This window comes from Phacochoerus africanus, chromosome 4, assembly GCF_016906955.1.
Source record: "Phacochoerus africanus isolate WHEZ1 chromosome 4, ROS_Pafr_v1, whole genome shotgun sequence".
Lineage (NCBI taxonomy): Eukaryota > Metazoa > Chordata > Mammalia > Artiodactyla > Suidae > Phacochoerus > Phacochoerus africanus.
Window position 1 is genome coordinate 31,580,365 of NC_062547.1, and position 26,096 is coordinate 31,606,460.

The 26,096-nt window shown below is 40.6% G+C and overlaps 1 protein-coding gene across 5 annotated transcripts in view; it reads left to right on the forward strand.

Annotated features, from left to right (window-relative positions):
* MPPED2 (metallophosphoesterase domain containing 2) overlaps nucleotides 1–26,096 on the forward strand; it is a 182,687-nt gene that overhangs the window by 53,552 nt on the left and 103,039 nt on the right. For all 5 annotated transcript variants that reach the window (XM_047776090.1, XM_047776094.1, XM_047776093.1 and 2 more), the window contains one exon: nucleotides 997–1,178. In XM_047776090.1, coding sequence (XP_047632046.1) covers nucleotides 997–1,178 — 182 coding nt within the window. The remainder of the gene's footprint in view (nucleotides 1–996; nucleotides 1,179–26,096) is intronic.

Consider the following 26,096-nt stretch of genomic DNA (forward strand, 5'->3'; position numbering starts at 1 on the left):
TAAATAATTAAAACTGTATGCTCGAAGAGTCAGATTTGCATTTCTTTACCAAGTTTATTTAGCACACTTTGTTACACTCAATTAAATGAGAATGTTCTGTTTCATTTTCTTTGCTTCGGGTTGATCATTTTGCCTTTTGATTCTTATGCCCTCGTGTAATTTCACAGTGCTTAGGTCTCTAAAACTGTACATATATTAATGCATATGTAGATCTATACGCGCCCATTAAGAAGCTTCCTATTTGTGCTGAATAGACTCTTTGCCCGAGGCACATGAGCGTTCCACGTAGTCTAAGGTGTAACTGGGACCGCAGATAATTCACGGTGGTAAAGAAGGAGCTGGACAAAGTTCTTGGAACATCCAGTGTTTAATTTAAAAGCCCTCTTAACTTTGGAGTCACCTCCCCTCCCCACAGTTTGACTTGTGACTCTCTTCACGAGAACAGGAAGACAGAGGTATGGAATGGTTCTAGAAAAGAAATTTAATCTAAGCGTTATCTGTGACTCTTCACGTCTCAGTTGGCAAAGCATGTGCAGAGTGGTCTCCGCAAACTCGCTCATTGCTTCAGTTATGCATGTTTAAGGAGGAATAAATTAGTTAGCCGAATCCTAATGAGTCGTGGGATCAATTGGCGCATGATCAGAGAAACAACAGCATCATTTTGCTTCCCCATTTGGGGTTCAGTATCCCGAAACTTCACCATCAATCACTCTGTCGGGGTCCCGGGTTATTTCTGATTCTACATGTGAGCTAGTCTGACCTTTTCATTTTCCTACCAGGTAAGTAAGACTTTTTGGAATTTGCCCAGTGGGTTTGTAGACGGGTGATGCTATCTCCTTTGTACCCCAAAATGTCCCTTGTTACTAGTGAGCCCTCCTGTCTTTGCATCAATTTGTCTGGGTGCTTTCACGGATAACAGTCAATATGTATGTGCGATGACAATTTCGAGGGTTCTAATATATTTAACTGTTATGGGATCTGTTATGTCTACTTTAGGGTCGACCCCATCCCATATGACACTCCAAAACCAGCGGGCCACACGCGGTTTGTCTGCATCTCAGACACACACTCCAGAACAGATGGTATCCAGATGCCTTATGGGGACATCCTTCTCCACACAGGCGATTTCACCGAACTGGGACTGCCCTCAGAGGTTAAGAAGTTTAATGACTGGTTAGGTAAGGAATGATTGCGTTCTGGCGGCCCCAATTAACCTTTCCCGTCCGAGTGTCACTCACTGTGTCCTAATTGAATTAGAGCACTTGGAAGCCAGCTCAGCCATTTCTCGTATGATATGCGGTGGTGTCTAGCTTTAATCCAATTCTGTTAATTAAAGATGAATTTTTAGATATTTAATTTTACTGTGCATCCTTTCAGTGCCTGGCCTCGGCGGCTCTGGGGCAAAGGGATGGAAAGCTTTGAAACCGATCTCATCTCACTCATTCTGCTTTAATGAGGGCATTCATTGGCACACACGAGACCTGGACTCATATTTTTAATTCATTGGCTCTGCAGTCTTTCCCAGATATTTCAAGCAAAAACCTACTAGTAAGAGAACATTTCTAAGGAAGGGAGGAGGATGTGAAAGCCCTTATATGAAGGGAGGGTCCAGGACAGGGCTGCTTGGGGGCAGCTTCACCCAAGGGAACCAGAAGGGTGTCCTAGGACCTCAGAAAAGATGAGACGTCTCGCTGTAAAGCTCCAAAAATTTGGAATATGAAACTACCCTATGCACTGTGAAAAGGGTATTGACAACTTTGTGGTTGCTGCAGAGGCACCGATGGGTCAGGATTCTTGGAAAAATGTTGACTCCTGGGTCAGGCAGTTGCCAAATATTAGCATTACAAGGCAATCATGGGGTTATTCATAGTGGGGATCGGAGGACAGATCCTTTTAAGAATCCTCTTAGGTGAGAGAAAGAAGTGCAAGGTTCTCAGATTTCAGCGTCTCTAAAGACACTAAAGAATTACATTAAAGAATTTCTGGAGCAGAAATCACTCCAGAAGAATAAAGTCATGAAGAATATGTCGGCCAATGAAAAATTACTTGGGAGATTTAGGCAGAAACTTGAAACTTCGTTGTCCATCAAACCAAAGTAGGGTTTGAGAAGTTTTTAAATAACTGATTAAATGATAAAGTGTATGTGTTAATGGAAAATAATATTTGTTAAAAATCGTTAAAATATTTAAAAAATAAACAATAAGCTTAACTAATGGCATAACTGTTTGAGTTTTCCTGTGACCTTGCACATCTGCCTACCTTTTATATAACTGATATCAGAGTATATAGCTGCTCTTTGACTTTTGTGTATTTTCATTTGATAATATTGATAAGATTTTACATGGTTTTGTGTAATTTTCACATGTGTCCTTTCTGATAGCAAAATGGCATTTGTATTGTTCTGTGTTTTTGTTCAATGAAAAACTGCCCTCTAAAAATGAACATTTAAATTGATAACAATTTTTCCTCTGAAGCTGGTGCTGAAATGTGCATTTTCACTTGGGTATGTCATTTTGCTTCCATTGACTTCTTTCTTGGGGTAAAATATTATATGAGCTAAATTACTAAGTCAAAGGATATGAAATTGTTTATGGTTCCTGCTCTATATTGGCCTCTTGCTTCCAAGGGAATCGTAGCTGTGTACTGAATATACCGATTTATGACACTCTTGGCAACGGGGGATGTTGGAGCTTTGTATTTTGTACTGTTTCAGTAGGTATTCAGTCATCTCACGTAAAAATGGAAAGCTCTCTTAAATATCATGCAGCATCAGCCCATTTTCACAAGTGACTCAGATGCAGAGAAGTTAAGTGACTTTTTCAGAGTCTCTTAGTGGCAGAGCCGGGCCTAGAATCCGGATCTTCTCCCTCTTTTTTTACATCTGTCAAATTTGCTTTCAAGTACGATTCGCTCTTCATTTCAGCAACTTGCATTTATGAACTATTAGCAGACAGAATTATTTGGGGTTGGATTTTTGACAGTTTTGAACTGTTCTGTGACAAGAGAATGTCAACACAGAATTGATCTAGCTGACTTGACAATGTTGATTTGTCAAGAAAGGGAGTTAACACTGTGGGAAGTGTTTATAGAAATACCAGACAGGGTAGATCCTGGTTATAATCTTGTTTAGCTGCTGACCTTGGGCAGCTGAGTTAACCTCGCTTTTCCCCTTGGTTTCCCTCTGCAGAACCAAGGATTAATACTACCTGTCTTTCTGGTTTGTTGTACCGATTAATCAGTAAATGATTGCAGCTAGGAAGTTTTTGTGGACCATTAATAAATGAATGGGGAATGTGACGAATGAACCATCAACAGATATTTAAAGGGTAAAAACAAGAAGAGGTTGGAGGAATTATTTCATAGATTAGAAGGAAACCCTGGGAGATTTTATAAGGGAATGTATTCCATAAATGGAAAAGTGCCATAACTAAGGAAATAACATGCTGAGGTCCAATTGCTAGGTCAGTTCCTTCTCTTCCCATTTCCACTCAGATCTCCTGAAACAGAAGGAAGAGGTCTCAGCAGGGGGTGCAGACTGTGAGGCTGTAGGGAGCCTGCAGGAAGATAGAGAAGTTAGGATCCAAAGGGGAGGCCCAGAATAGCTCAGTTACCCCGGCAGCCTCAAGGTGCTCTGAGGGTGAGAGATGGTGTGGGTGAGAGATGGTATATGATTACACTCTACCACTTGGCTCAGTTGGGAGCCTCTCCCCTGAAAAAAAGTGCTTCTAGCAACAGCTGCCAGGTGGCCTAGCAGTGGAGTCAAGGGTCAGACCAGTCTAGGGCTTTGCCATAATAGGGCATCCACCTCTCACCAGCATGGGCCTGCCCACATTGGGCAGACACTTAGAGTCCAGTGTACCTCTCATTGATTTCCATCTCTTTACCCTAGACTATCCGGATTCTTGGAAATAACCCGACCAGCCCCCAGGCTCCTTTGTTTTTCCAATGGGCTAATCTGTTTCTGCTACAGACCGGGCCCTTGTTCTATCCCTATGACATCTTTCTAAGGTGGCTAATGTTATCTCCATTTTACACATGAGGAATCCGAAGCTTAATGGGGCTAACTCACCCAAGATCATTTAGCAGAAGAGAAACTCAGAGAGGCTAAGAAATCTACCCAAGTTCATGAGATGAGTAAACCTGGGGTTGTCTGATCCTAAAATATACGCCCTTTTCCTTTCCTATTCCATGATGTTAGAGTAGGCTTATGGCAGCTAGGAAGCTTGCAGACCTTAGGCTTGAACTAAAATGTAGTCGCTCTCAGCTGCTTCATGTGGAAGTTGAGTGGCTATTTGACCATGTGCTGTTATTTGAAAGATGTATTTAAGCACTGCCAGTCTTGACCCTCACCCTGACCTACCAGCTACAGGGACTGAGAATCCCATCATGAGTTTCTGTTGGTCTGGAGATGGTGGGTCTTGGTTAGTATTATGTATAGATGCCTCCTGGCAGGAGTAACACAAAGTTATTAATGCAAAGTAATCTATGAGATAAGTGAGCACAGCACAGGGTCATAAGAAGATGGAACTCAAGCTAGGTGGAGCCAAAGGCTGGAAAGATAGTGTGGCCTGTAATGACTATGAGCAAATGGAAAGAGCCTGCATTCAATTCCTTCCTTTGATAAGTTGCTTAAACTCTAGAGCCTTGCTTTTCTCATTTGTAAAATGGGTATAATAATAATAATATACCCCAGAGTTGTTGTGAGAATGTGCTCTGTGATAGAGCTTAGACCAATTTTTATTTTTTTCTTTTTTGGCCTCCCTGTGACATATGGAATTCTGGAGCCAGGGATCAGATCCGAGTTGCAGTCTCGACCTAAGCCACAGGTGTGGCAATGCCAGATCCAGAAGCCACTGTGCTGGGCTGGATATCGAACCTGCGTCCCAGCCCTCCCAGGACGTTGCCAAGCCCGTTGTGCCACAACAGGAACTCCAAGCTTATACCATTTGTTAAATTAATTAATTTATTTGTTAATTTATTTATGTATCTACTTATTTTTGTTATGGCTGCACCTGAGGCATATGGAAGTTCCTGGGCCAAGAACTGAATCCTAGCCACAGCTGCAACCTGTGCCACAGCTGCAGCAACACTGTATGCTTTAACCCACTGCACTAGGTCAGGGATCGAACCTGTGCCTTTGCAGTGATCCGAGCTGCTACAGTCAGATTCTTAACCCACTGTACCACAGTGAGAACTCTTTGTACCATTCTTAACACGGCCCCTGACCTGTGAACAACTTTCAACAGAGGGAGACAACAGAGTAAGTGGCAAGGAATCCAAAAGAAACTAGAAAGGACTGGGCACCCTAGGTTTAAAGAGGAATTTAGAGGGTAAGAGGGACCCCAAAAAAGCTTAAGAGTAGAAGCTGAAGACAAGTCTTCCTCTTAAAATTACACTAAGAGGACAGAGCATTAGGATTGCAAAAGGACTTGGAGGTCCCACCTCCTCCTTTGATGGAAGGGGAAACTGAGGCCAGAGAGATTATGTGAATTACTGAAGGTCACTCAGATATTAACGATCACATTGGGACTGGAACTTGGATGGGGCTAGATGCTCTACCTCTTCCCTCTACCCCTCAATTACATGTATCCCTTCATGCAGTCCTCAAAATAACTTGCGAAGTAGCTTCTGTTATCTAGGAGTAAGCTATTATTAGATTCTCTATTTCTTGGGAGGCAACTGAGCTTTCGTGAAGTTAACTTACCTAAGACCATGCAACTAGGACGTGACCTGAGGATGTTTTTCTTGGGTCCATCAAGCTCTACTTCCCACATGTGTTCTCCTTGTCTTTCTTTATTCCCAGTCAGGAGTTTTGGATTCCTGCTGAAAGGACCATATCCTGGGTTAAATGGTGGTTTTTAAATATCTACCTTTTTAAACACACACACTTAGGCATATGTAGTCTTAGAGCCTGAGTTGGGTCTATATCATTTCTCTTACACCAGAGTTGTGGGAAAGAGGTACAGACAGGTCTCTTCTAAAGAAATACCCTTTAAAGTGGTGGTTAAATCCTATAGTCCCATTAAGTCCTCTGGTCTCAGGGATGCTACAGAGATGAAATGTCAGGAATGAATAAGCTTTGGCGAGGTACACTAGGATCCTAGTCCATTATGTCATTTTCTTGTCTTTTTTTTTTGCTTTATTAGGGCCAAGCCTGTGCCATATGGAAGGTCCCAGGCTAGAGGTTGAATTAGAGCTTCAGCTGTCCGTCTGCACCACCGTCTATACCACAGCCACAGCACTGCAGGATCCAAACCCTGACTGTGACCTTCACCATGTCTCACGGATCCTTAATCACCTGAGCAAGGCCAGGGACCACACCCACGTCCTCATGGATCCTAGTCAGGTTCGTTTCCGCTGAGCCACAATGGGAACTGCGCGTTTTCTTTTTATCTTGGCAAAAATGCATCTCATCCACAGACTAGACTTAGATGTAAACCTGCCAACTCTAAATTAATTGCCAGTTAAAAATGCTGTTGTGTTTATTGCTAGTAAATTCTGAACCGCTGAAGTGCCCAAAGGCACCTTTGTGAGCAATGGGTCACTTGTGGTCTTCCAACCTGTGCCTCTGTGCTGTTCTTTCCTAATCATCCCTCTTGTACTCTCTCATCTTTGCAGTATGTTTAGTAGCCTTTTCCTTGCAGATGCACACATGCCCATGGATGCTGCACAAATGGACATCTTAGCATTTGATGACACACCCACCTTATTTCCAATTTCAGTTACATCCACACCAACTCTCTTCCCATTTCCTTTTTTTCTTTTCTTTTCTTTTTTTGTCTTTAAGGGCCACACTGGCAGCACGTGGAGGTTCCCAGGCTAGGGGTCACATCGGAGCTGTAGCCACCAGCCTACGCCACAGCCACAGCCACAGCAACGCAGGATCTGATCCTGGCCGTGTCTGTGACTTACAGCACAGCTCAGGGCAATGCCAGATCCTTAACCTACTGAGCAAGGCCAGGGATGGAATCTGCAACCTCATGGATGCTCGCTGGGTTTGCTAACCACTGAGCCTCGACGGAAACTCCTCTTCCCATTTCCTAAATGCACATCCCTTTCCACACCACTTTCCCATTGCAAACTCTGTTTCCACTTCCTGGAATGACTTTCTCCTCTGGGAGAATTTCATCCTTTATGACTGGTTCTCTTTCCCTTACCTCCTTGGTCAGGTATCTGTGCCACCCTTCCTGTGGCTGTTACATCATTGCTCCTCGTACACCTAGTTCGGAGTAGGGCCTAGAACATGCTTGGTTCACACAAATGGTTGTTCACTCACTGACTGAACGAATGAACATAAAGAACAGGACTTTTTTTTCCCCTGCCTGCACTTTTGACTGAAACTTTAAAATTATGTTGTACTGTACTTAAAATGTCTTGCCCTGCCCTTCTTTTTTTCTTTTTGTTCTCAAAGTATGTATCCAGTTGGCTGTTGTTAGTGATTCCTATATACAGTGCAGAAATACTTAAAAAGGGTTTGTAGTGATTATTTTGTTTTCTATAGTATAATTAAAAAGACTTATGTTTACCAGAGGGAAAGGGGGTGGCTAAGGGATAAATTAGGAGTTTGAGACTAGCAGATACAAACCACCGTGTATAAAATAGATGAACAAGGTCCTACTGTATAGCATAGGGAACTATATTCAATATCCTGCAATAAGTCATGGTGGAAAAATTATGATAAAGAATTCGTGTGTGTGTGTATATGTGTGTGTGTGTGTGTGTGTGTGTGTAACTGAATCTCTTTGCTTTATACCAGAAATTAACACAACATTGAAAATCAACTATACTTCAATAAAAAAGAGTGGTTATAAAAAAAAAAAAAAAGGACAGGGTTCTGGGTGGCCTGTTCTTTCAGCTGAAAGTTTATATACAACAATCTAGGCCCTCAAGGTCCCTTTTAACATAGCGCCAATGCCATGAACTTATAATTAGGGCTTTTCTTTACTCTGGGTTGTCTTTTAATAGCTCTGAGTCTCAGCTTCTCGAGGCCTAAAAGAAAGAATGAAAGTGCTCCTGAGGAAAACCTCAAGAAGAGGTTTCTTCGTATTTGTAGGAGTGCTGTGTTCGGCATGGTTATAGCCACGTGTGACTGTAGCAGATATCTCAGATGTAGACACACAAATTGATTTTGCCGCTTTCAGGATAATCACATTAGGAAACTGTATTCCTTTTCTAGTGACCTACCTAGTGGCCCAAAGTTTTGGAGCTGGTCTTTAGGAAAAGCTTTCACAGCCTGGGTTATTTATTTTATTCTTATAATACATGTAATACATGTTCGTTCCTGATAACTTAGAAAATAAAGATAAGTAGAAGGAGATAACAAAATTACCTGTGGTTAGAGATAGCCACGGTTAACATTTTTACAACGTGTTTTCTATTAAATAGAGAATAGTGTGACTCTACATAGAATGTTTTCTATTGATATAAATGCTCACACACGTGCACGCGCGCGCACACACACACACACTTTTTACCGAAATAAAGATCTTACAGTGATACTGTTTCGTAGTCTATTTTTCATTTTAACAATATATTGTGAACAGCTTTCCACATCAACAAATATGGTTAAAATACTTTTTCCCAAAAAAAGAATACTTTCGATATAAATAAGATACATATACATTATAAAAATTCAAGTTTTTGACATGTGCAAAGCAGAAAATATACATTCCTCCATAATCTTATCTCCAGAATAATTATTATTTGATGTGTAGCGTTTGAGAAATTTTTCTCCTTTCTGCTTGGAATATCCTCAATAGCACCAAATCTTTATGCTTTAAGGGGTTTTGTTTCATGAATATTTTAAAAAATTCATAGAGCTGTGCATATTGTATTGTAACTTTAAAAAATTTACAGCACCACTTTCTGCTGTATGGGTACATTCTGGTTTATTTAGCCAAAGCTAGGGTGCTTTCATTCTTTTATTATTATCCACACTAGTGTGATAAATCTCTTTCTTGCTCTCTTTTTGTAAACATCCTTAATTCGATTTGTAGGATATCTTCCTGTAAGTAGAGTTGTTGCTTCCAATGATATGTACTTTATTTTTTTTTAATATTTAGAACATGTATTATACTTTTTAAACCATTTTTTAAATTGAAGTATAGTTAATTTATAATGTGTTAGTCTCAGGTGTACAGCAAAGTGATTCAGTTTTATATATATATATATATATATATATGTATATTCTTTTTTGGATACTTTCCCATTATAAGTTATTACAAGATATTGAATATAATTCCCTGTGTTATATAGTAAGTCCTTGTTATTTATCTATTTCATATATAGTAGTGTGTATACGGTAATCTCAAACTCCTAATTTAGAGTAAGTATTTTTAAAAAATGGTTTTATTATGTATTGTCAAATTTCCTTCTATAAAGACTGTAATTTCTCCCTAATACTCTCAGTAGTATTAGCGAGTTTGTGTCACATATTTTTGAATATCCTCAGTGGCAGAAAATTTTCATCCTTTAAGGGCTTTTTAAAAATTATTGCAAACTTTCTTTTTTGTCTTTTTTAGGGCTGCACCTGTGGCATGTGGAGGTTCCCAGGCTAGGGGTCTAATCCGAGCTGTAGCCGCCGCCTACACCACAGCCACAGCAACTCAGGATCTTATCCTGGCCGCGTCTTCGACCTGCACCCTAGCTCATGGCAACACCGGATCCTCATGGTTCCTCGTTGGATTCGTTAACCACTGAGCCACAACGGGAACTCCTGCTAATGTGTTAAAAGATCGTATGGTGTCAGGTTAAGAGCATGAGGGCTGGGTTTAGTCTGTCTCTGTTTAAATCCTGGTTTTCACATTGTTAATTTTTTGATTTTTCAATGTATTCACCTGTCAAAAGAAAATTATTAATGTTAAGTATCTCTAACTTACAAGGATTGCTGTGAGGTTAAATACCATAATAGTTGCCCAAAGTATACTGGTAGTGAATGGTCACTAAATGTTACTTACTACCCAAGTCGCCAGGACTCCTTTCTGTTCTATTGCTAAGTGTCCCTTACTCTCAGAACTTGAGGTAAAGTAGCCCTACAGTCTCTTGTGCCACATGACCTGCTGGGCCATAGCCCACTCTGCCTGTGGAGCAAAGTGTGAGCCCCATGGCCCGCCAGGGCCCCAAAAACCTGGCTCTGTCTCTTTTCCAAGCATCCTACTCCCAACACACCTAGATGTGTCCTTAGATTCTGATTAACCTCTGAACCACACACCTGAGGGGGCCAGGCCTCCCCCTTCCCTATCCCCCCTCTTCAGAAGTCTCCTATCATCTCCCTACTGTGTCACTCCCCTCACAGTGTCACCATCCCTCCTGAAAACCATTCCTATCCAGCAGCTCCTATCTTAAAAACTTCAGACCAGCCTTTAGCCAGGCTTTCAATGGCAGATTTCATTTTATTTTTTAAACTCATAGACATAATGCTTCCCTCACATGGTTTGCACATTTAAGGCTTCTGTTTCTTTTAAACAATACAGAATTATTAGGAACCGGAGTGTACAAGTTGAGATATATCATTTTGAATAAAAAATAATGATGTGACATAATGGCAACAAAATAAAGTGTACAAGTTGTGAAGTGTACAAGTTGAGATATATCATTTTGAATAAAAAATAATGATATGACATAATGGCAACAAAATAAAAACGTCGTGGGGATGTAAAGTACAGCCTGGTGACTATGGTTAATAATAGTAGATGCTAAAGAATGAAATAATGCCATTTGCAGCAACATGGATGGACCTAGAGATTATCATACTGAGTAAAGTAAGTCAAACAGAGAAAGACAAGTGTCATATGATATTTGTGGAATCTAATAAAAATTATGCAGAAGAACTTATTTATAAAACAGAAACAAACTCGCAGACTTCAAAACCAGTCTTAGAGTTACCATAGGTGAAACTGTTGGGGGGAGGGAAAAATTGGGAGGGTGGGGCTAACATAAACACCCTACTGTATAAAATAGATGATTAAAGAGATCCTGCTGTATAGCACAGGAAAATCTACTCAATAGATAGAGTTGGGAAAAAACAATGGATATATTTATATATATGACCGATTCACTTTGCTGTATATCTGAAACTAATACCACATTGTAAGTCAACTATACTCCCAATAAAATCAAATAAAAAATAGTAGGTGCTATAGTAATAGCACTACATACTATAGCATGGTTATATACTCTTAAGTGTTATTACATAGTTTTAAATTGCTAAAAGCATAGATCTTAAACGTTCTCATCTCATGAAAAAATAATTTTATAACTGCGTATGTTTACAGGTACTAACTAGACCTACTGAGGTGATCGTTTTGCAATATTTTCAAATAGAGACTCATTTTACTCACCTGAAGCTGACCTATTATATATCAGTTATCCCTTAATAAAAAATAAAAACAGAACAAAACGATAATGTGACATAATGGCGACTCCTTTCTAGTAAAATGCCTAGCAGTTCCCAAAGAAAAGTTTCAGAAGTGATTTGAGCAGGGGAGCCTTGTTGGAATGTTTATGGTGATATAACTTTATAACCACTTAATCGTCATATCTGATAACACGGTAAAGGGACGAGGCTTTAAAAAGGGCAAACAAGATGACTTTTCCCGTGATTTACAGAGGAGGATGTGTCAAAGAGTTCCTTCGAGCCTAGGATTCCTCAATTCTTATTGTTTAATGTCAAAAGAAGTTTTAGTTTGCTCACAAAAACAGTATCTGTCATGCTGTACTCTACAGCTTTTGATTCATAATTTGGTTTTCCGGTTATCATTCTAGAGTTACTGTTTATTTAATAGCTTCTCTTTCTATTCAAATTTATTTATAGCTTCTCTTTCTAAGCAATTTACCTAGGGTTTGTTTTTCCCCTTAGTATGAGATTCTAGAATAAATGTATCTGTGCATTGCTTGTGTATTCTATCAGGTGGATCCAGACATCCTGTTTTCTTATCTGTAATAGTATAGGAGGAGTATCTGCTTAATCCAAAAAACAATTGATTCATGCTTATTATTTACTTGTCCTTCTTTATACTGAAGAATTTTTTATCCTAAAATGAATGACTTCATGATTTGATCCACATGTAAATACATTTTCCAATAAGGACAAAATTAACTTTAAATTATAGTTCAATTTTGGCATGGAATTACATACTTGAAAAAAACCCAAACGCAGAATAGTTGAATATGCTCAAATAAGTAAGATCGAATTTTGTTCCATTAGAAAGAATCATCAGTGACCTGAGGACACAAAGACTAGGTCGTTTGTGAGCCACAGGAACCTAAATCCTCTCTGATATGGGCAGCTATTTTCTTAAATTACATTAATTATACTGCCTCTAATTTATATGACACCTTTCCTCCAAAGGACCCGAAGTACCTTTGAGCATATTAGATCATTAATGCTTATAATGGTCTGGGGAAGTTGATATGGGCAGACAGTAATATCCCTGTCTGACTGATGGATGGATGGAAATCCAGAGAGGCAGAAGGACAGACTGGGGTCATTCCATGAACCTACCCAGGAGCTGAGATGAGAGCTAAAGTCCCTGGACGTTGTCTCCACTCCTCCAGCCTTCTATGTTAAAGCTTCCTGCTGCTTCTTTTGCTGATATGGCCCCATCTCCTAAAGAGAAGCAGACACAGCCAAGACACATGTAACCAGTACTTCACCAGCCTAACAGAAAAAGCCACATAAACACTTTCCTGAAAAGGGTGGATCTTTTCCCATTTTACTGTACAAAAATATTGTGTCACTATTAAAAGTAAATAACTGGAAAAGGAGCTCTTTGGAAATAAGTGAGCCCCTAACTTTTCCAACCACCTGGCCCACAAGGGAGTATTGAAACCCCCAAACTGTACAGTCCTAAATCCTGGAGCAGGATCTTTGTCTCCCAAAGCATGAAGAGCCTTCATCCTCAAACGCTTACTTGCATATAGTCTAAGCATCTCCTCTGGCCTAGGCCCTGCTGGTCCAGGCACTGAGAGTGCAGAAGGCAACCAGAGAGCAGTACCGCTGCATTTAGCATCCAGCCTCTGAGGGTCACTGTTATTTCCCCATTTTTATAAATTAGGCAGCTAGAGCTCAGGGAGTTAAAACATCTTACCCAGTTTTGTGCAGGTTTGTTAATGTAGACCCCAGGACTAGGGGCTTCATCTTCTGCCTGAACGTGCTGACATTTCTCATCCTGTGCTATTTCTGCATATCAAAACCTGGGAGATGATTCTTATTCTTTGAGGTTTTATGTGTGGAATGGAGTCCCAGTTGTATCTCAATCCCTCTCTCTCCAGATACTTGCATCTAACTGGAAATGAGGTATTTTGCCACAGATGGTAGAAGGTAACAGATACCTCAAAAACCAATATATCTCAAGCTGAATTAGTCTCTCCTCCAAACACTGTTAATTTTCGGTTCCCCTACCGATTCGCATGACCATTAACCCAAGCACCTAAACCTCCTCTATGACTGTGTGTTGTCAGCTTCACTGACAAGTGTCTATTGTCCCTAAAGAAACTGCCAAGACCCAGCCTACCATTCATTTTTCTTGGAATTTTTCCTTTATTTTTCTTTCTTTCTTTCTTTCTTTTGGCTGCCCCACAGTACATGGAGGTCCTGGGCCAAGGATCAGACCCGAGCCTCCGTTGCCACCTAAGCTGCAGCTGCGACAATACCAGATCCCCGACCCACCGTGCTGGGCTGGGGATCAAACCTGTGGCCCAGCGTTTCCAAGACACTGCCAGTCCTGTTGCACCACAGTGGGAACTCCTCCTGGAATCATGTAATAGCTAATGTTGACTGTGTGCTCACTCTTGCCTGACCCTTTACAAGAATTAACTCATTTAATTCTCAACATTCAGGTGGGTCGATGCTGTTACCACCATTTTTACAGAGGCAGAAATGGAGGCCCAGGACCCTTTCCCCATGGGTTATCCCATCAGACTGGTATTTTCTGGAATGCATTTTAGGAACCATTTACTGATGGACTAAAGCCTGTACCCAAGGCTTTTCATGATCTGATCCAATCTACCTTTGCAGCTTCTCCACCCACCGTCCTTCTCCCCACCCTCTCCTCAGCTCTTTGGGCTCATGTCATATCTTTTCTCCCTTGTGTGACCTCCGACCACAGCCACATGCTGTTCCTAAGTTGGTCCCACCCTATCCATTTTCTGGGTCTGCCTGTCTCTACTCAGACGCCACCTCCATGGTGAGATCTTATATTTCCCACCTCTGCGTCTGTGTTTTTTTTTTTTTTTTTCTGCTTTTTGCTTTGTAGGGCCATACTTATGGCATGTGGAAGTTCCCAGGCCAGGGGTCAATTTAGAGCTGCAGCTGCCAGCCACAGTCACAGCAACTCGGATCTGAGCTGCATCCGTGACCTACGCCACAGCTCACAGCAACACCAGATCCTCAACCCGCTGAGCGAGGCCAGCGATCCAACCAGAATCTTCACGGATCCTAATCGGGATCGTTAACTGCTGAGCCATGAAGGGAACTCCTATTATCTTCTTCTTTCTTTTTTAAGATTTTTATTTTTTCTATTATAGTTGATTTACAATGTTCTGTCAATGTCTGATGTACAATGAAGTGACCCAGCCACACACACACACACACACACACACACACACACACATATATACACATTCTTTTTCCCACCTTATCCCCCATCATGTTCCATCACAAGTGGCTAGATATAGTTCCCTGTGCTATACAGCAGGATCTCATTGCTTACCCACTCCTAATACAATAGTTTGCATCTACTAACCCCAGACTCCCAGTCCATCCCACTCCCTCCCTCCCCCGCCCTTGGCAACCACAAGTCTCTTCACCATGTCCATGAGTTTGTTTCTTTAATGTGGATAGATTCATTTGTGCCATATATTAGAATCCAGATATAAGTGATATCATATGGTATTTGTCTTTCTCTTTCTGACTTACTTTACCTAGTATGAGAGTCTCTAGTTCTATCCATGTTGCTGTGAATGGCATTATTTTGTCCCTTTTTATGGCTGAGTAGTATTCCATAGTAGTATTCCATGTGTATATATACCATGTCTTCTTCATTCACTCATCTGCCTTCTTATTTCTTTATCAGCCTTCCTCCACTGCATGCAAGCTCCATGGGGTTCTGGGCTTATCCCATTGACCACTGTACCCTTTGTACCTACCACAGTGCCTGACACACAGGAGCAAAGTGACACACATGTGCACTGAGTGGCAGGGGAAGGAGAGCAAGCTCCATGAGAGGAGGGGTGTCGTGGATGAGATTATAAGCACTGTGCCCTGTGAATAGAAAGCACTCAACAGATTTTTGCTGAATAACTGATTATTTGCTCCTGTGGGTCCTACTAGCCTGCCTGCCAGTCTTTTCCCCCTTTTCCCATGAACTCTTGTTCACTCTTTAAGGTCTAATTCAAAGACTGCCTTGGTTATGAGCCTGGTCCTGCCTTCCCAATTGGTCATCATCCCTTCCTCCCCTCGCTACAGTGCTCAGTCCATTAGCAGAGGTTACGTCTAGGGCTTCTGGTCTCCTCTTGTGATTATGAGTCTTCAGAAAGTACACTTCCAGCACAGTCTTGAGCAAAATAAGGACTCTTCAATAATCATTGGGTTTTCTTCACCTCCTAGTAGTCCTTCCATGAATAAAATGCATTGCTTCTGTGATCTTTGGTCACCACTTTTCTTACAACGCAACACAGAGCTGTGCGGGTGAAGTTTGAGAAACATCTTCAGAGGATGTCAAGTGCCGTGAAAATGTTAGAGACGATCCTTTGATTGTTAACATCACATCACATCATGTTCTCACATGGGAAACCTCCAAACGCATTTTCAGACCCCACCACAAGTTTCTGGGTAATGACAGTCATCCTTATACCAAAGTGAACGTGGGTTTGGCTTTGAACTTGCTGTTATGGCAAAGATCCCTTCCACTTCAGCTCTCCCACCTCCCGCCAGCCCGCCTGCGTAGTGTTTCCTGGACTCTTCTTTCCAGCTATCCCCTGGGTGTTTGACTGTCATTTCCCTGGTCCTGAAGCTGCGTGGAGAGAGTCAGTTCTGCTTTTAGTCTATCATGTGACTCACTAATTCTTGACATCCTCCCCTCCCCCACTTTGACGGATAAATTTTCATTATTGGTTTTGCGTGAGAGTCTTCAGGGTTCCACTCTGCCTGACCCCTGTGGTCACTTAGTGATTACACGCGCCAGCCGAGGTAATTTATTCACTTTGTTTTGGTGTGAACACGTCCCATGGGTCTTGTAACTGCTGTAATCACTTGACCCTAGTGACTGTTAAATGCCTTAAACACAGTTATTTTAAATTTATAATTGTTTTCATTAAAAATCCCTTATAGTAACTTAGCTGACCTTGCTGTCAACGTGGCATTATATGCAGGGAGGAAGAAATGAAAATATTATGGTGCAAATAATATAGTACTCAGCAGAGATAACACGACAAATCATTAGCTCACCCTGCACATGCTCACTCGGAGTTGTACAAAGAAGATGAAAGGGAAGGGGACATAATTGTAGCGCTGTCCACGTAATTCATATAGCGGGTCACACCGCTAGCCTAGGGAGTGGAAAGTGGAGCCGAGTTTAAGGTGAAGTATTGGAATGAATGGCCATTCATGTGCAGACAGCACTTCTCACACCAGTGGGTGGCCCTAGTTGATGAATCATTTTTCAATTAACATTCTTATACTTCTTATTTTGACTCTAATTTCAAGTTTCAAAAGAGTTCCGAGAATAATGCTGGGAACTCCCATGTACCCCTCACCCAGATTCCCCAGTTGTTTTGCCTCATTCGCTTTATCATTCTTTCTCTTTCTCCATCTGTATATCTATCTCTCTGTCTCTTTATCTATTTTTTCTACATATCTATCTTTTTTTTTTTTCTGAAACACTTAAGAATATGCTACAAACATCAGGCCCCTTTAAATATTTCCTGAGAACATGGCTATTCATTTACATTAACTCTCTATAATATAATCAAGTATAAATTGATACGATTCTATTCTTTAATCTCAGACTTACCCCTCCCAGATTTTTACTAATTGTCCCTGTAATGTTCTTTATAGCAATTTTTTTTTTCTCCTATTCTAGGGTCCAATCCAGAATCATGCCTTGAAATTAGTTTCAAAAACCAAACCAAATCAGATGAAATCAAAATACTGCTTCCTTAAGGAGTGAGGAGATTATAAAGGAAACTTGACCTCATAAAATTAGTCTATTTATACCTACATTTCTAAGTCGTATTATAAGAAGAGTTCTGTATTAAATGACAAGATGCTGTGCTACGTGGGTGTTTTACAAATGCATTTGTTATCCATCCAGTCCTCCTAGCAAACATACAAAGAAGTTATTCTTGATCTGAAGCTATTGATACTGCACCCACCATAATCTAGGTCTCCGAGCTCTAAGAGGCAGCATCTGTGCTGGGTCCTACCTTCTTCCATGCCTTTGGAAGGGTGGGTATTTAGGATGCTAGAGACTCCTCATAGCACTGGGGAGCTGAGTGATATTACCTTTCTTTCATTTCTAGTTTTTACATTAATCCTGCCAAAGACCAGAAATGTATTTACCTTTTTTTATTTTATTTTATTTTATTTCTGTCTTTTTGCCTTTCCTAGGGTTGCTCCCGCGGCATATGGAGGTTCCCAGGCTAGGGGTCTAATCGGAACTGTAGCCACCAGCCTACGCCAGAGCCACAGCAACGCGGGATCCGAGCCGTGTCTGCAACCTACACCACAGCTCACGGCAACGCTGGATGTTAACCCACTGAGCAAGGGCAGGGACTGAACCCGCAACCTCATGGTTCCTAGTCGGATTCGTTAACCACTTCGCCACGACGGGAACTCCCAGAAATGTATTTACCTTAGACAGTTAACTAAAAAAAAATTTTTTTTGCTCCAAGAGATACTGCCTAGTATCATAATTAATTTTAAAAATTAGTAAAATTAGGAGTTCCCGTCGTGGCGCAGTGGTTAACGAATCCGACTAGGAACCATGAGGTTGCAGGTTCGGTCCCTGCCCTTGCTCAGTGGGTTAACGATCCGGCGTTGCCGTGAGCTGTGGTGTAGGCTGCAGACGCGGCTTGGATCCTGCGTTGCTGTGGCTGTGGTGTAGGCCGGTGGCTACAGCTCCGATTCAACCCCTAGCCTGGGAACCTCCATATGCCATAGGAGCAGCCCAAGAAATAGCAAAAAGACAAAAAGACAAAAAAAATTAGTAAAATTAGTGAATATCAAATTAATTAGGTTTGTGTGATGGAAGGCTGTTAGACTATTGACCAGAATGTGTCAGAGTAAATCAAAAGAGCCTTGATAACCTGCCTGGTGCAACTGGAAACTTGCACACCCAGATTCTCTGTGTGTTTCTGGTGTGGCTAGGTTAGTACCTGTGGAAACTTGAAAGCACATTCCAGAGCTGTTTGTTGATGGGTTCCTACAAAGACAGTTGGTTTGTAGCATTCATAATTTAGCCTAAAAGGGGGGATTTATTTTGCAACTCAGATCCCCACACCTAGTTTTGGTTTTATACTTCTTGTTCTTCTATTTCATTACTTGGGGAAGGAAGTGGGAATTGTTTTGCATTTTCGTATAAAATTTGTTCAGTTCTTCCAATATGTTATTCCTGATCAGGGCTGCTGCTTGCCTATAGAGTACTTTTGTACAAAGTGGGAAGATGTATTTCCTGAACCTGGTGGTGCATGCTTATTGAACGGCACACTCACCTCCTTGGCTGCTGCTCTGTTGCAGTCAACAACCTTTGCAACCATATATAGCAACTTTCAATTAATCTTTTATTTTGATTTGTCCCCCAAATGAACATTCTCTCTGCTTTTTAAATTTAATTTATTACATGTCTTTAGCAAATGTTTTCAGATTCAAATTTACTTATATTTGTCACTTTGCCACCTTTTGATATTACAATATATGCCATTTTTATATATGGTATTTTGAAATAGAATATTTAAAGCATTTGATTTTAGTATTTGTAAAAGCCCATAAAACACACATAATAATAAAAATGTATAAAATTTCTTATCAAAATGTTTCTAATTTTGAAAACTAGAGGAAATGTTTAAGATCTTCCAGAAAAATTGGGGAAAATTTTTTGTTTTTGATTACACTGCGTGTACTTCCTAGCTCTTTTCACATTTGGAGGTTGTTTTAAAACCTGTTTGGTTACATCCAAAATGAATAATTAAGCAGTTAACTATAATATGCATTATTAATCTGCCAGATTTAGATGTTATTGCAGCAATTTTTGTGTGCATTTTGAAACTGAAATGAATTCTTTTCCTGGTGTTTCTTTAAAGTCTGTTGAAATTTTAGGAGCAGGAAAGAAGCAGCACATGTTTTTCTTCAAATTTCAGGGTAAATTTGTGCAGTTAAACTGTGTCGTCTCCCTTCTTTCTTCCATTGATTTGAGCCTCACTTATTCTTGACTTCGTATTTTTCTCCTTTGTTTGAAAATAAGGAATAAGGTTGGGGAATAAATTTTCTTTTTATTTTAGGGAGACGAAACTTACCTGTGAGGACAGACATTTCATATGAAAGATACAATTTCTGAGCTTTGATTTCACTGTAAAATCTTGAACATGAAGCTGTTAGCTCTTCACTTGTAGAGGCTACGTGATTTCTCATTAGACAGTAGTTTGTGATTCAGTGGCTGCCGTATATCAAAGCCCTATACGTTTATTTCTCTTTATCACCTGCATTTGGAATCGATAGTCAAACAAGAGCCTGTAGTAATAGTTTTGGTGGTGATGTTGGTGGTCGTCGTAGTGATTGCACTAGTGCTGCTAGGAAGAGAGCTAGATGAGTAAGCTGTCCTTTGTGGCTTTCTTGGGGATTTAAGAAACCAAACTGATACTCGAATAGGTTCGTAATCTTCATCTTATGACTCCTTCCTTCATGGAAGGCCTGGATTCAGAAAGCAAGATAACCACGAAGCCTAAAAATGACTTGTATATGAATTGACAAATGAATCTTTAAGCTTGAATCTTGGAAGCGAAGAAACTTATGATTCTCCTTATAAGTGGGTGGAAACCAAAAATACATGTGCACATTTTGTAGTGCAGATACCTGCTTTGCATCTGGATTTTTTCATTCTTTGAAAAGGCTGCCTGAGGTTTAGCGGTGGGGATTCACAGCCGTTTGCCTGTGCAAGTCGTACTCCAGCTAAAGCCCTCTTGTCCACTACGATGGGGACCGGAAAGTGTACAGTTAATCAGAAAGTCAGCTAAGGTGGGAAACTATAACAGGGATAAGCATGTAGCTAAATATTTTTATTTTAACTTGAAACATACAGACGTTCATGTTTTTTTTTTTAATTTTATTTATTTATTTATTTATTTATTTATTTATTTTGTCTTTTTGTTGTTGTTGCTATTTCTTGGGCCGCTCCTGCGGCATATGGAGGTTCCCAGGCTAGGGGTTGAATCGGAGCTGTAGCCACCGGCCTACGCCAGAGCCACAGCAACGCGGGATCCAAGCTGCGTCTGCAACCTACACCACAGCTCACGGCAACGCCGGATCGTTAACCCACTGAGCAAGGGCAGGGACCGAACCCGCAACCTCATGGTTCCTAGTCGGATTCGTTAACCACTGCGCCACGACGGGAACTCCCAGACGTTCATGTTTTAACCAGTCTTCTAATCACCATGTCTGAAGCCCTTTTTTTGACTATGGACCCAGTGGTTCAAGATCAGCACCATCTTTCACATGTAATTTATCATCTTTATCTAAAATGTATCATATTTATCATATTTCCATTTTAGTTAATTTATTGGTGAGTAAGAATGTAAACTTGCTTATGAAACAATCTGAGTGCAGAATACTTCTAGATTATTCTGATTCTTTTTCTCTGATTCTTTTTTTGTCTTTTTAGGACTGCACCTGCAGCATATGGAAATTGCCAGGCTAGGGGGCGAATCGGAGCTGCAGCTGCCAGCCTACACCATAGCCACAGCAATTCGGGATCTGAGCTGAGCCTGCAACCTACATCACAGCTCATGGCAACACTGGATCCTTAACCCACTGAGGTAGGCCAGGGGTCCAACACGCATCCTCATGGATACTAGCTGGATTCGTTACCCGTGAGCCACGATGGGAACCCATTCTCTCACTTTTTAAAGTGGTGTCGTTTACTTTTTACACACAAGTGAATTTATACAGTCTTTTAATGTTCTCATTTTGTCATTTTAACTAATATACAATTGCAGTTGCATCAGGTAATTAGGGTAAAAAGTACGGCTGGCATAAACTAGTTTGGGATTAAAGGCAGGTGGCCCTGGGTTTCCATATGTGGGAGCAGAAGTGTCCAGGTGTCACCAGGAACAATTATCACTGTCATTAGTCAGTGTGCTGTGGGCAGTAGACTAGTATGTGCCTCACAGGGACTAGAAAGTGTCAGTTAAAAGAGTCTAAGATTTCTAGAAAGATCTAAAGCAGAGCCTAACCTATGTGTTGTTTCTGTTAGTTGTTTTGTAGCTCCTAATTTGCCACATGCTCTTTCACTAGTTCTCAGATATAGTTTTTATTCTTGTATATGGTCTTTTTCCAAAAAAAAAGGTTGTAGATATAACTCAGTGATAGAGAACATGAATTTGTTGACAAGTCAGTATATGTGGGGGTGTCTTTCATTTTTATTATACATAAGCCAAAACGCATCACAGAGTAAGATTCCATCCACAGTCTAAGGTGTTAGGAACGAGCTCGAGGTTTAAGAAGGGTCAGGTCTCCTAGAAATATTTTATGCATGGCTTTAATACGGTCAGTTTGGAAACTCGTTTCTCATAACAAGTGGAAGAAGGATTAGGAAACTTATTAAGGCAATTCTTGGTGTCCTCTCTTAGTTTCCTTTGTTGGGGTTAGAGCAATGAAGTCTGAGGTTGTCTGTGCCTATAGAACACGCTCTTCACATTCACACTGGTACCCTGTCCCATCACCTAAAGAGGGAGAGAGTGGTTCCTTGGTGGCCCAGCAGGTTGGGGAATTTGGCATTGCCACTGCTGTGACGCAGTTCAATCCCTGCAGCCAAAAAATAATAATAATCATAAAGAGTGAGAGAAACACACCAAATGAGCAAGAACGCAGCCCACACAGATAGGCTCATCCTTCAGAAGGGTTATTACCACTTCTAGACTTGGATAATTTAGAGTTTCTGAAGTGTGCTTGCTTCATCAAATATGTAGCATGCAGAGTTCTGCACATCCTTTTTAAAAATTTAACAAAGCTCCTCAATAGTGTTGGTTTTAAAAATCTCCTCTACCAGATGTATATGTTTATATCCATCCTTTTAAAAAAAATGTATGCTTATGGTATTAGGAAACTAGGCCCAGGTTCATAATACTGTTTGTGTATATTCTGGTGTGAAATATAGATGCACACCAACTAACAATAGCTATAAAAATGAAATCTTGCATGAGCCGTATCTTGCCTTCGCAGTCAGCAGGAACAATGCTTTTGGGGTGGAAGAGAAGCTTTAGAAGCTTTATTACCGGGGAGGCATGTGTGGGGGGCTCTTAGCTCAAGAAGTGGGGAGGGGGAGGTACTGCAAATTTTAGTATAATGCATAATGTTGAAAGAAATTTTATCCCATCATAAAGATTAGCAGTCTGTGTAATTCAATTTAAAATTGGTCGGCGTGTCCTGACTATTATAAAGCCCTTCTTTTTTTGTTTTATCACCATTCCATTATTTTAGGTTGTACACCAATATAGAATGAAACATACTGCCGAACCATACAATGTCTCTTTCTGTGGTTCCACCCATTGGAGAAATTGTTGGTGAATGCAAGAGATTATCTTAAAATGAGTTAAGAAAATGCTTGCTCAATTGAATGCCTCCTTGTTTTCATTCCTCCTTTTTTTTTTTAAACATAAAATGAATTTCTTTTGGGCAGGCAACCATTGAGAGTGAAATTCTTTTAAAAGCATTTGCTGGACACAGGGCTTGGTTCTCAAAACTCCAGCGTTAGCACTTATCTGCAGTATCATAGGCATTACTCTGCCATTGAAAACCAAGATGCAGTAGCTTATGTTAATGCAAGACTGACAGACTCACATCTGATGGCAATTACCCATACTGGGGGGTTAATAAATGTTAGAATTACTGTCTTTATTTTCTTTATTACAAGAAAAATGGGCAGCTTCCTAAGCCGTGCCTCCTGCTTCTTGCTCTAGTCTTGGTGACTTGCTAATTAACTGTTTTGGTTCCTGTGCTTCATGGGCTCGGCTGAGTTTAATATTCATGTTAGGAAAATGCTAAATCCTTTGGCTGAAGTAGTAGAAAAAAACTAAATTAAATTCAGCAAACATTTATCCAAGTGCTCTTTATGAACAAGAAAAGAGGAGCTGTAATAATAATGAGACTTGGATGCAACAAAAGAGTGCATGGGAAATGAATATATAATAGTTCCACTTTTTTTTTTCTTTTAGTAACAAAAGGTCTTAATTTGTATCCATGCTTTTGGGGAGTTTCAGCCCTAAAGCATTTTGTTAAGAAGGATCTTCATGCTACCAGACTCAGTGGGAAAGATGTTACGATCAGTTAGCAATGTCTGCTGTGGTGTAGGATGGGGAGATGGTTACACACATACCATGTGTTTGCAGTTCCTGGTTCAGTGTCATTCATCTTTGGTGAAAATCATGCTGTCTGACTGTGGTAGACAGAAAACTGCCATGGTAAAAATGTATGCCTGCTTTATTTTAACTCCGGCCAATCCAGAGTATTCAAGTATCTCTATTAGAACGTTCCTAAAATGACTGTGCCTTTGGCTTGGTAGGATTTTTACCTTTCCTTCACAGTGTAGGCTGTTCTGTGTCCAGTCCAAGAGGTTTTCAGGGCATCCAGGGACTAGTTGGCACCAGTATGTGAATCAAGCAGTCACAAAGCCAAGGAGACATATACACCTGTTTGTGTCCTATAGGATTTAGGAAGGAAATTAACTTTGATTCCTCATCCTAATCTGTAAAGAATTGGGGTTAAACACACACACACACACACACACACAAAAACAAATGAAAAAAGAATCAAGCTTATCTAATCACTCTGATGGGAGTTAACTTGTGAAGCTTTTTGCATACTACTGGAAAAGGAGTTAATAGATCAATCAGTTTATCCTATTATGTCCCATAAATCTTGGGTAGCTCACTTTTCTCCAATTCCCTGTCTCCTAAAACTGTCTGCTTATCAGAATGTCCCAGGAAGTGGTTAAAAATGCGGATTCCTGGACTCTAGCTCAGACCTATTGAATCAGATTCTCTACTAGTAGGTCTGAATGATTGGAGTCTCCATGAGCCCTTCTGTGGGCTTTCCTGCCAGTCCAGTGCCACCATTCCTGCTTATGACGGTGTCTCACGGTCAAGTTCAGGAAAATATTCTGCCAGTTCTCATCACCCATAGCAATAGGCTATTTTTTCCATTGTGATCTCTGTTTAATTCAGTTACCTCATCTGTTAAAAGGGGTAATAGTTCTCACTTCACATGGTTTTCATCAAGATTAAGTAGACTAAGGTATAAAGTTTCTTAGGGTCACAGCCAGCAGAGGGTAAGTGTTCTCTGTGTTGGTTCTAAGCCTCATAATTGTCATCATCATTCAGTTTTGTTTATAGGTATACTTAGTAACCCTGCCGGAGGCAGCAAATCTTGAATCAGGGTCTCTTACAAGGCTCTTATAAGGAGTAGAAAAAAATACAAATAATATTGTCTGGGAGAAACGTTGTTAATTAAGTATGTAGACAGGACCAAGGAAGGTGAGTTAAATTAGTTAGGAGACTTTTGGCTGCAAGAAACAAAGTGGGTTAAACAATAAGAGGTTTCTTATCTCATCCAGAAGGTTGAGAGTAAAGCATTTTTCAGGATCTGGTAATTCAGGGGTCCAGGTTATTTCAGTCTTCCTTTCTCTGGTTCTCATGGTACTAGTCTTACCACTAAAGTTGGAGGGTGACTGTTGAAGTTCCAGGCATAGCATGAAGGCATGGCAATGTTCAGAGGAAAAAGAGGGCTATTTCCTTTTTGTATTATCTCTTTGTATGGGGGCTGACCATTTCCCAGAAGCCCTTCTGCAGACTGCTCCTCCTGTCTCATTGGCTAGGACTGGGTGACATTCACCTCTTTAAACCAATCCCTGGCAAGGGAAATAGAATATCCGGTTACTCAAGATCCATTTGCCTGGGTCTTCCAAGAATAGGCCCACCTTTCTTGAGTACATGGCTTGGGGAAGGGGGGTGGAGGGGGGATTCACAGATGAATGAAATTGGAGGCTCTGCTCTCGTGGAAAGCTGGGGTGAGGATTTGAATAGGGCATCCACAGTGTCTGTTTTAGGAGTCAGGTAATGAAGGATCTTTGAATGCCATATTGGAGAGAGTCACCTACTGCTTCCCAGAATGGAGTGTACTCCACGGCTTACTGTCATTCAGGAGACAGCCATTGGGGCAATGCTTGCCAGTGACTGAGATAGCCCTGTGTAATACTTCAAATAGCCTGCTTATCACCTGTTTTCTGTTTTCATCTTGAAATTTTTTACTTTTCTGCTTTCCTTTTCCTTATCTTATTCTCTTGTCTTTCTTCTGTTTTATCTCATGCCCTTTCCATAGAGTGACTACCAAGCCCCATATATTAAAGAGGATGATTGACTTCTGGTCACCTATATCCTTTTCCAGTAGAAACGATGCCAAGTCAGATTCCAAAACTTTCAGAGGCTCAACTCATAATTGCGTATTATATTTGATGGCTGGTTGTTCAGAGTAGTTTAATCTTCTTTCTCTCTTGCCCATCTAAACTTGGCATGTCAAGATTCTTCCTTTTACTAATCCAAATGAATTAGTTGTCACCATCAATTGGAAACAACCTAAATGTCCACCAACAGAGGAGTGGATCAAGAAGATGTGGTACATATACACAATGGAATATTACTCAGCCATTAAAATGAACGAAATACCAGCATTTTCAGCAACATGGATGGACCTAGAAATTATCATGCTAAGTGAAGTCAGCCGTACAATGAGACACCAACATCAAATGCTTTCGCTGACATGTGGAATCTGAAAAAAGGACAGACTGAACTTCTTTGCAGAACAGATGTTGACTCACAGACATTGAAAAACT